General features: G+C 38.3%; 1 protein-coding gene across 1 annotated transcript in view; it reads right to left on the minus strand.

Moving 5' to 3' along the window:
* Positions 1–12864, minus strand: part of PCM1 (pericentriolar material 1) — a 1063655-nt gene that overhangs the window by 970987 nt on the left and 79804 nt on the right. Inside the window, exon 5 of the mRNA XM_053700258.1 lies at positions 6226–6439. Coding sequence (XP_053556233.1) covers positions 6226–6439 — 214 coding nt within the window. The remainder of the gene's footprint in view (positions 1–6225; positions 6440–12864) is intronic.

Below are 12864 nucleotides of genomic sequence, written 5' to 3' on the forward strand. Positions count from 1 at the left end.
ACCCCAAAATAAAGTTTTAATCTTATAATGAAAAAAACTGAAATTATAAGCAGAAGAATCAAACTGAAACAGCTGCCTGAAGTACTTTTCTACCAAAAACTGCTTCAGAAGAAGAAAACACATCAAAATGGTAGAATTTAGTAAAAGTATGCAAAGAGGACCAAGTGGCTGCTTTGCAAATCTGATCAACCGAAGCTTCATTCCTAAACGCCCAGGAAGTAGAAACTGACCTAGTAGAATGAGCTGTAATCCTTTGAGGCGGAGTTTTACCCGACTCGACATAAGCATGATGAATCAAAGATTTTAACCAAGATGCCAAAGAAATGGCAGAGGCCTTCTGACCTTTCCTGGAACTGGAAAAGATAACAAATAGACTAGAAGTCTTTCGGAAATCTTTAGTAGCTTCAACATAATATTTCAAAGCTCTAACTACATCCAAAGAATGCAAGGATCTTTCCTTAGAATTCTTAGGATTAGGACACAATGAAGGAACCACAATTTCTCTACTAATGTTGTTAGAGTTCACAACTTTAGGTAAAAATTTAAATGAAGTCCGCAACACCGCCTTATCCTGATGAAAAATCAGAAAAGGAGATTCACAAGAAAGAGCAGATAACTCAAACTCTTCTAGCAGAAGAGATGGCCAAAAGGAACAGAACTTTCCAAGAAAGTAATTTAATGTCCAGAGAATGCACAGGTTCAAACGGAGGAGCTTGTAAAGCCCCCAGAACCAAATTCAAACTCCAAGGAGGAGAGATTGACTTAATGACAGGTTTTATACGAACCAAAGCCTGTACAAAACAATGAATATCAGGAAGATTAGCAATCTTTCTGTGAAACACAGAAAGAGCAGAAATTTGTCCTTTCAAAGAACTTGCAGACAAACCTTTATCCAGACCATCCTGAAGAAATTGTAAAATTCTAGGAATTTTAAAAGAATGCCAGGAAAATTGATGAGAAGAGCACCAAGAAATGTAAGTCTTCCAGACTCGATAATATATCTTCCTAGACACAGATTTACGAGCCTGTAACATAGTATTAATTACAGAGTCAGAGAAACCTCTATGACTGAGAATCAAGCATTCAATCTCCATACCTTCAAATTTAATGATTTGAGATCCTGATGGAAAAAAGGACCTTGAGATAGAAGGTCTGGTCTTAACGGAAGAGTCCAAGGTTGGCAAGTAGCCATCCGAACAAGATCCGCATACCAAAACCTGTGAGGCCATGCTGGAGCCACCAGCAGAACAAACGAACGCTCTTTTAGAATCTTGGAGATCACTCTTGGAAGAAGAACCAGAGGCGGAAAGATATAGGCAGGATGATACTTCCAAGGAAGTGACAATGCATCCACTGCCTCCGCCTGAGGATCCCTGGATCTGGACAGATACCTGGGAAGTTTCTTGTTTAGATGAGAAGCCATCAGATCTATTTCTGGAAGACCCCAGATTTGAACAATCTGAAGAAACACCTCTGGGTGAAGAGACCATTCGCCTGGATGTAACGTCTGGCGACTGAGATAATCCGCTTCCCAATTGTCTATACCTGGGATATGAACCGCAGAAATTAGACAGGAGCTAGATTCCGCCCAAGCAAGTATCCGAGATACTTCTTTCATAGCCAGAGGACTGTGAGTCCCCCCTTGATGACTGACATATGCCACGGTTGTGACATTGTCCGTCTGAAAACAAATTAACAATTCTCTCTTCAGAAGAGGCCATGACTGAAGAGCTCTGAAAATCGCACGGAGTTCCAAAATGTTGATGGGTAATCTCGCCTCCTGAGATTCCCAAATCCCCTGCGCTGTCAGAGACCCCCATACAGCTCCCCAACCTGTCAGACTCGCATCTGTTGAGATAACAGTCCAGGTTGGAAAAACAAAAGAAGCCCCTTGAACTAAACGATGGTGATCTGTCCACCACGTCAGAGAGTGTCGTACAATCGGATTTAAAGATATTAACTGTGATATCTTTGTATGATCCCTGCACCACTGGTTCAGCATACAAAGCTGAAGAGGTCGCATGTGAAAATGAGCAAAGGGGATCGCGTCCGATGCAGCAGTCATAAGACCTAGAATTTCCATGCATAAGGCTACCGAAGGGAATGATTGAGACTGAAGGTTTCGACAAGCTGAAACCAATTTCAGACGTCTCTTGTCCGTCAGAGACAGAGTCATGGACACTGAATCTATTTGGAAACCTTAAAAGGTTACCTTTGTCTGAGGAATCAATGAACTCTTTGGTAAATTGATCCTCCAACCATGTTCTTGAAGAAATGACACAAGTCGATTCGTATGAAATTCTGCTAAATGTGAAGACTGAGCAAGTACCAAGATATCGTCCAAATAAGGAAATACCACAATACCCTGTTCTCTGATTACAGATAGCAGGGCACCAAGAACCTTTGAAAAAATCCTTGGAGCTGTTGCTAGGCCGAACGGCAGAGCCACAAATTGGTAATGCTTGTCTAGAAAAGAGAATCTCAGAAACTGATAGTGATCTGGATGAATCGGAATATGCAGATATGCATCCTGTAAATCTATTGTGGACATAATGCCCTTGCTGAACAAAAGGCAGAATAGTCCTTATAGTTACCATTTTGAATGTTGGTATCCTTACATAACGATTCAATATTTTTAAATCCAGAACTGGTCTGAAGGAATTCTCCTTCTTTGGTACAATGAATAGATTGGAGTAAAACCCCAGACCCTGTTCCAGAACTGGAACTGGCACAATTACTCCAGCCAACTCTATATCTGAAACACATTTCAGAAATGCTTGAGCCTTCACTGGATTTATTGGAATGCGAGAAAGAAAAAATCTTCTTGCAGGAGGCCTTACCTTGAAACCTATTCTGTACCCTTGTGAAACAATGTTCTGAATCCAAAGACTGTGAATCGAATTGATCCAAATTTCTTTGAAAAATCGTAATCTGCCCCCTACCAGCTGTGCTGGAATGAGGGCCGCACCTTCATGTGGACTTGGGAGCTGGCTTTTGCTTTCTAAAAGGCTTGGATTTATTCCAGACTGGAGATGGTTTCCAAACAGAAACTGTTCCTTTAGGGGAAGGATCAGGCTTCTGTTCCTTATTCTGACGAAAGGAACGAAAACGATTAGCAGCCCTATATTTACCTTTAGATTTTTTATCCTGAGGTAAAAAAGTTCCTTTCCCCCCAGTAACAGTTGAAATAATAGAATCCAATTGGGAACCAAACAATTTATTACCTTGGAAAGAAAGGGAAAGCAAAGTTGACTTAGAAGACATATCTGCATTCCAAGTTTTAAGCCATAAAGCTCTTCTAGCTAAAATAGCTAAAGACATATACCTGACATCAACTCTAATGATATCAAAGATGGCATCACAAATAAAGTTATTAGCATGTTGAAGAAGATTAACAATGCTATGAGTATTATGATCTGACACTTGTTGTGCCAAAGCCTCCAACCAAAAAGTGGAAGCTGCCGCAACATCAGCCAAAGAAATAGCAGGCCTAAGAAGATTACCTGAACATAAATAAGCCTTCCTAAGAAAGGAATCAATCCTCTTATCTAAAGGATCCTTAAAGGAAGTACTATCTGCCGTAGGAATAGTAGTACGTTTAGCGAGAGTAGAGATAGCCCCATCAACTTTAGGGATTTTGTCCCAAAACTCTAATCTGTCAGATGGCACAGGATACAATTTCTTAAACCTTTTACAAGGAGTAAATGAATTACCCAGATTATTCCATTCCCTAGAAATTACTTCAGAAATAGCATCAGGGAAAGGAAAAACTTCCAGAATAACTGTAGGAGGTTTAAAAACCGAATTTCAACGCTTAGTAGATTTAGTATCAAGAGGACTAGATTCCTCCATCTCTAATGCGATTAAAACATCTTTAAGTAAAGAACGAATAAATTCCATTTTAAATAAATATGAAGATTTATCAGTGTCAATATCTGAGACAGAATCCTCTGAACCAGAAAAATCATCATCAGAAACAGACAAATCAGAATGATGATGTTCATTTAAAAATTCATCTGAAAAATGTGAAGTTTTAAAAGACCTTATACGTTTACTGGAAGGAGGAATAACAGACATAGCCTTCCTAATAGATTTAGAAACAAAATCTCTTATATTAACAGAAACATCCTGAGTATTAGATGTTGATGGAACAGCAACAGGTAATGGTATATTACTAATGGAAATAGTATCTGCATTAGCAAGCTTACCATGACATTCATCACAAACTACAGCCGGAGGGACAGTTACCACAAGTTTACAGCAGATACACTTAACTTTGGTGGAACCAGCATCAGGAAGCGTTTTTCCAGAAGTAGCTTCTGATCCAGGGTCAATCTGAGACATCTTGCAATATGTAAGAGAAAAGACAACATATAAAGCAAAATCTATCAAATTCCTTAAAAGGCAGTTTCAGGAATGGGAAAAAATGCCAATGAACAAGCTTCTAGCAACCAGAAGCAAATGAAAAATGAGACTTAAATAATGTGAGAAAAAAGGTGGAGACAAAAAATGACGCCCACATTTTTTAGCGCCAAAAAAGTCGTCCACATTATTGGCGCCCAAATGCTTTTGGCGCCAAGAATGACGCCACATCCGGTGACACCGACATTTTTGGCGCAAAACGTAAAAAAAATTACGCAAACACGAACAACTTCCGGCGACAAGTATGACGCCGGAAATGACAAAGAAAATTTTTTTTGCGCCAAAAAAGTCAGCGCCAAGAATGACGCAATAAAATGAAGCATTTTCAGCCCCCGCGAGCCTAACAGCCCACAGGGAAAAAAAGTCAATTTTTAAGGTAAGAAAAAATGTTTTAATTCATATGCATTATCCCAAATAATGAAACTGACTGTCTGAAATAAGGAATATTGATCATCCTGAATCAAGGCAAATAAATGTTTAAACACATATATTTAGAACTTTATATAAAAGTGCCCAACCATAGCTTAGAGTGTCACAAAAAATAAGGCTTACTTACCCCAGGACACTCATCTACATGTAGTAGAAAGCCAAACCAGTACTGAAATGAGAATCAGTAGAGGTAATGGTATATAAGAGTATATCGTCGATCTGAAAAGGGAGGTAAGAGATGAATCTCTACGACCGATAACAGAGAACCTATGAAATAGACCCCGTAGAAGGAGACCATTGAATTCAAATAGGCAATACTCTCTTCACATCCCTCTGACATTCACTGCACACTGAGAGGAAAACCGGGCTCCAGCCTGCTGCGAAGCGCATATCAACGTAGAATCTAGCACAAACTTACTTCACCACCTCCATGGGAGGCAAAGTTTGTAAAACTGATTTGTGGGTGTGGTGAGGGGTGTATTTATAGGCATTTTGAGGTTTGGGAAACTTTGCCCCTCCTGGTAGGAATGTATATCCCATACGTCACTAGCTCATGGACTCTTGCTAATTACATGAAAGAAATAGAATTTACTTGGATTATTTGAAATGCTAGGACTAGTGATATAAATCTCGTATAGGGATTCAGATAAGATATATCTATTATTGTATAGTTATATTGTTCACATACAACTGTCTTATATGAAAGTGATTTTTAATACACTAGTCTGATATAGTTATCAAATGCATATCAAATACATATCATTTTTTATTGGTTTTGGTATAGTGCCCCCTAGAGCTCGACACTTAGGTGTCACAGTAGTTTTGGTTCTAAGTTTTTGAAATACAAGTTTAAACCCTCTATGTTGTTACTTATTTTTAATGTTATCTAATAAAGTGGTGTTTTTTTATCAGCATGGAGCCAGTCTAGAACATTTTTCTGTCTACTACTATTGAGCTCTTCAGTAAACCCATTCTACCGCTAGTGCTTTTTTATTTTTAGAATACCACCATAAAATGATACATCATTAGAAAGATAATTTAATTGAGCATTCATGGCTATGTGCTTAATTCTATGCACCTATTGGCAGTTTGTGTGGCTAAAACACTAAACACAAAAATTAGTAGGGGTGTCCACACATTATGGCCATTTAGCGTGTGTGTGAACACACACACAAATATTTTTGTACGTCTTGATATATAAAAATGTATAATGGATACAAAAATCTACCAGGAGGCAGGGGATTTAAATTTGCTGATTTTTAACAATTTGAAAGAGAAAAAACTCTGAAATTATTATATTAATTTTTGAGCATTTCACAAAGATAATAAATCGTAAAAGGTAGACTGCATAAAACTATCATTTCACCAACATACTTGCAGTATTATTCAGAGTATGGTCATGGAGTGTATGAAGTTCTAAGAAGGAATCCATTTTCTGTTTTTTCTCCAATAACACTCCCACTTTACTTAGCAGCGTATCTTTCTCCTCAGAAACAGCTTCTGATAATGAAGAGTTTCTGCTCTGAGAAACTTCTCTGGCAAGGGAGAGGCTTTCGGCTTGTCTTCTATTATTTGGAACAGTTTGAGTCTTTAAAGTAGAAAATAAAGTAAATTAAACCAATAATCATAAACCTCACTAATAAAAATATATATATATCAACAGGCCCTCTATTAATTATAATATGCCGCAAACACATCTCTTTTCGACATGACTAGTGAGTCAAACTCCTCTTATACATCAAGAGGTATTTAAGCAAGTTTAACATTCTGATAAAAAAAACTTTGAACATACTAGTTCAATTCAATCCTGTAAAGTGCAATTTTGCCTGGACTTAACACAAAAAAAGCTTTCATATAACAGACATAAGTAGAAATCTATATATATATATATATATATATATATATATATATATATATATATATATATATATATATATATATATATATATATATATATATATGTGTGTGTGTGTAGATATATATATATATATGTGTGTGTAGATATATATATATGTGTAGATATATATATGTGTAGAGATATATATGTGTAGAGATATATATATATATATATATATATGTGTAGAGATATATATATATATATATATGTGTAGAGATATATATATATATATATATATATGTGTAGAGATATATATATATATATATATATATATGTGTAGAGATATATATATATGTGTAGATATATATATATATGTGTAGATATATATATATATATGTGTAGATATATATATATATATATGTGTAGATATATATATATATATGTGTAGATATATATATATATATGTGTAGATATATATATATATATATATATATGTGTAGATATATATATATATATATATGTGTAGATATATATATATATATGTGTAGATATATATATATATATGTGTAGATATATATATATATATATGTGTAGATATATATATATATATATGTGTAGATATATATATATGTGTAGATATATATATATATATATATATGTGTAGATATATATATGTGTAGATATAGATAGATATATATATATATATATATATATACATACATACATACATACATATACACACACACACATACACACACACACACACACAAAATCACTCACACATATACATGTACATGTAAGAGACACAGTGGCCAAAATTGTGGAAACCTTTTGGAAAATTTGAATTTCTGAAGTTTGGTGGTTCATAACATCAGTCTTTTTTCTATTAGAATACCACCATAAAATGATATATCATTAGAAACATAATTAAATGGGCGGAGCCAGGCTGCAGCTAAGATGGCTGTGTAACTCTGGTGCTCTGTAAAGAAGGTCTCTATTATCACTAACCTGGAGCTGTTACACTGAGCCAAACATTAATCACAAGTGACCTGGGGTAGCCCTAACGAATTAAGAAGCTATAGGCTCTGCGGCTAACAGATACGGAGCATTTGTGTAGCCCTCCCGGTCTTCCTATACTAAGGGCAGCTGAACGATCCTTGCGGTCAAAAACACTAGCCTAACACCAAACTGAGAACAGGCCGTAACTCGCGACACTGGAGGCTGCAGACGCGCTGCTAGGACTTCCAAGCACAAACCGGGCTGCTAAGGTGTTAACCCCATATCCGCCTCCATAATACATACTACACCTCGCACCCTGTATTTGCGATCCAGGCGGCACTGGGGGAACGACCGCTACACGCTTTCCCAAATCAAACGCCATAGTTGCGGCCTGCTGCAGAACTGAGGGGATCGATAGTCCGCCCACAGAAATCCCAAGTGCAGTTTAATTTAATTGAACTCACACAGAGGTAATGTGAAACACTTTCTGGCTAACTGCACACTAGCTTGAGCCTCTTATATTTGCTGAGCAATTACTTTGAAGCTGTGCAGCAGTCCTTCAGTATAAGTGACAAGAGAGGGAAAGTGTTAAGCCCTGAGGTAGCTGTATTACTCATCTTGTACTTTTACACTCCTGCTGCACAAAGTGCATATAAAGAACTTTACACACGCAGTATACATCATACCTAAGGAAGCACTCATTATAAAAAAGGCTTCGAAAGGGCGGATCAGGCATCACATATAGGGAGATTAAATAACATATATCAAACAGTTTTCCTATAAACAATAAGCCCGGTATACACACTGATCTTGGGGTGGCTGCCCTGCTTTTTACTTCAAATTAATATTAGCTGATTTATACTAAGCTACACGTCAGTTATCCTTACAATGATGGCAGCTAGAAGACACACAAAGTCAGAGAAAGCCTTAAAACAAGCTACAACCAAATCCCATACCATGCCATCATTTTTTTGCCACGGAGCACTCAACACCTCCTATAAACTCCCAAAATAAACATACTTCTCCACCGAGCCCGGAAGGCCATACAGCTGAATCCTCATCACCCAGTATACCCGATAACATCCCTGCCTCGCTACTATCCCAATTTTAAACGAAACAGGAGATATCTACTATCTCTAGAACCTGTCGCCGCGAATAATTAATGTAAATGAAACAAGAAATACACAACTTCTAGAGTGGATATGTTGGAAGCAGAGACCGAAGAGGTGAGAGAGGATATTCAAAGAATAGAGGATAGAACTTCAACACATCAAGAAACAATTACCGCATTGATGGATAAGATCGATGATTTAGAAAATAGGAGCAGGCGGAAAAATCTAAGGCTTCGAGGTATTCCTGAATCTGTCTTACCGAAAGATTTTCATGAATATTTACAATCTTTATTTACCTCCACAAAGGAACCCGCCTACCCAAATGACATACTATGGGTAAGAGCTCATAGAGCACTCAGGCCTAAACCCCTGACAATGCCCCACCCATGGATATTATTATTAGATTTAAGAACTTTTTTGAAAGTACAATTTTACCAGGACCTTTCTACAAGAACCCTGCAGATAAAGGAATTTCTCCCACTCACATCTTTACTCCGAAACAAGAATATCCCTTATAGGTGGGGCTTCCCCGTCCATATAATGGTAATACAGAATGATCGACGTTACACCTGCCACACACCCGAAGATATCCCATCCTTTTGCAAGGATTTGGGTATAGACCAACCTTCAATGGAACCTCCTGTCCTTCCTCCTGCTCAAGCATTGCCTAAGAGAACAAAGACCAACCTCATGAAATGGAAAACCAAAATGCCACGTAAAACCCCTGACCACAAACAAACCAGAGAACAGAGACACGACTTCACAGAAGTCTACCCGCCACCCCAACTCTGAAGAGGACTGATCCTGGACTTTCTGAATTGACAAGATACTTTTGTAGATTACTTACCATTGTGAACCTACCCATTGAGTGCATACAACCTGGAGGGTAAGAAAGTCGGTAAGGTAACGCTGACGACATTTATTGTATTTATACAGAACCTCCCCCTCCCTTTTTCTTCCCCCCTTCCATGGCCATATCTAGTCCCGTGATACCCCAGGTCACCTACCTGTAGTTCAACATTTTCCCCAGGTTTTTAAAGATGATTCTCCCCCCCCAAAACCTAATTAGGTGGAGGGCTGGAGTGACCACATCATATCACTAAGAGATCTGTTCTTTCACATTGACTTAAGTACTTTTACCCTAATTTATGTCTATTATTAGACTTAGAGATGTGTTTGTATTTTTTTTCATGTTATTGCTTTCAGAATATGTTCATAATGTTTACTATATTGTTCTTTTTGTAAAATATGAATGCTGTGAAAAACTATTTTTTGTGCAAGAGAGGTCTTTCCGTATATCCAATACATTACTAACATAGTGTATACTCTACTCACTTTATCCCATACACGTACACACTCAAAATATGGCTTGCCGAAATAATAAGGAACCCCACCCCCTAATTATTTTATCACAAAACGCAAAGGGACTAAATTCCCCCTGCAAACGCTCTAAAGCGCTCTCAGATCTAGCGAAAAGAGGAGCAGACATTTATCTGCAGGAAACTCATTTTAAAAGTAATTGCTGTCCAAAGTATTTTGGTCGCACGTATACCCAGCACTTCCACAACTCAGGACCTACCAAAAAATGTGGAGTTAGTATTCTACTCAAGAAGACACTACCTTTTACACTTTTGAATAAGATAGCTGACGCAGAAGGTAGGTTTTTAGGCTTGATAGGCCTCCTTTATGGTAAACCCATGACCCTTGTTAATATATACACGCCTAACACTGCTCCAAAACCATTTTTTTGGGGGGAAAACTGTTCAACAGATTGTTAGATGCCTCCAAAGGTCCGGTTTACTTGGGAGGTGATTTTAATTTCCCACTCCAATCACAATTGGACAGCACCAACCCCCTCACAAAACCTAATACTAAATTCCTTACATATTTCTGGAAACACATTAAATTACGTAATTTATATGATACATGGCGGTATCTGCACCAGAAGTCAGAGACTACACGTTTTACTCCTACCCTAATAAGTCCTATAGTCGTATAGACTATATCTTTACTAACCAACTAGGACTATCTCAAATTACCAAATGCGCTATCACGCCTACTCCATGGTCCGACCACTCTGCAGTTCAATTACATATTAATTGGCCAGAACGCACCACAAATCACTATCACTGGATGTTAGACGACACCCTCCTGAGTGATGTGGACAATGTTATAAAGTTAAATTTAACTTTAAGGGAATACTTTCTTATCAACACCCTCAACACCCTAAAATAAAATTAAATTACTCCTTATCCCCCCCTTACCACATAAACAACGGCACTAGACAAGGATGCCCGCTTTCCCCAACATTGTTTATCCTAGCGATGGAAGTCCTGGCAACTTACATCAGAACCACACCCTTGATCACTGGTATTACCATAGGACAGCAGAAGTATAAGATATCCCTATATGCGGATGATGTTATACTTACACTCACGAACCTCTCTACCGCAATTCCCTCCCTATTACTCCTTTTTCAGAAGTATGGGACGTTATCCAACTTTCGTATTAACAACACAAAATCGGAATTTATTAACACCTCTTGAAGACTTACGCATACTACATTCACATAAATTTAAACACCAACCAACAGCACTTAAATATCTATGGATTATGATAACAACCACGTCTACAAGAACTAGTCCCCCTAAATTTTGACCCTCTGAAAAACCACATTATCGCTACATTACACTCATGGTCCAATAAACCAATCTCTTGGTTGGGGAGGGTGAATGCCATTAAAATGGTAATACTCCCTAAAATTCTGTATGTTCTGCAGGCACTACCCATCCCCATTCCTGATTCCACCATCTATTCCTTACAGAAACTTATTAATTCATACATTTGGGGTCATAAGTGCCCTCGGATCGCTACACAAACCTTGTACCGCACTAAACTAGATGGAGGACTTAGAGCCCCAAACATACTCCTATACCGTTACGCTACCTTCATGACCAGAATAGTAGACTGGTGTAGACATGCTCAACACAAGGAACGGATAGGTTAAGAACATGAACTCGCACAAGGGGGCCAATTAGGAGAGGAAGATGCTGGCTTACAGCAAAACGCGAACGGAGATGCCTAAAATTCCCCTTCTTAGTACGAGAAACTTTTAACGTATGGGGGAAAATCTTGAGAGGACACAAGTCTATCTCTACATCTTATTCTCCTCTAACACCCTTCATAGATAATCCCACAACCCTGTTCCAACTCACACCCCACTGCACTGATAACCCTAATCTTATTCAGGCGATACCTCATCACTCACTTTTACAAAACAGTAAATTAAAACCCAGAGAGAGGAAGCAGTCCAAATAATGGGACCTGCCCTGAATAACTGGCTTGCATACCACCAACTTGCACACTACTTTTCAATACACGCAGAGAAACACAATTTGACCCGACCTCTAACTCCATTTGAATCCTTATGTTACCTATCTTTTCCGACAACGGGTATCCTCTCCATATCCTATAAACTACTACTAACAAACCGCTCACTTCATCCCCCATCCTATACCGCTAGCTGGGAGAAGGAGCTTAACGAGCAACAACCACATAAAATATGGAAAAACAGAATTTATGTTTACCTGATAAATTACTTTCTCCAACGGTGTGTCCGGTCCACGGCGTCATCCTTACTTGTGGGATATTCTCTTCCCCAACAGGAAATGGCAAAGAGCCCAGCAAAGCTGGTCACATGATCCCTCCTAGGCTCCGCCTTCCCCAGTCATTCGACCGACGTAAAGGAGGAATATTTGCATAGGAGAAATCATATGATACCGTGGTGACTGTAGTTAAAGAAAATAAATTATCAGACCTGATTAAAAAACCAGGGCGGGCCGTGGACCGGACACACCGTTGGAGAAAGTAATTTATCAGGTAAACATAAATTCTGTTTTCTCCAACATAGGTGTGTCCGGTCCACGGCGTCATCCTTACTTGTGGGAACCAATACCAAAGCTTTAGGACACGGATGAAGGGAGGGAGCAAATCAGGTCACCTAGATGGAAGGCACCACGGCTTGCAAAACCTTTCTCCCAAAAATAGCCTCAGAAGAAGCAAAAG

Source organism: Bombina bombina, chromosome 2 (assembly GCF_027579735.1).
Source record: "Bombina bombina isolate aBomBom1 chromosome 2, aBomBom1.pri, whole genome shotgun sequence".
In the NCBI taxonomy this organism is placed as follows: Eukaryota; Metazoa; Chordata; class Amphibia; order Anura; family Bombinatoridae; genus Bombina; species Bombina bombina.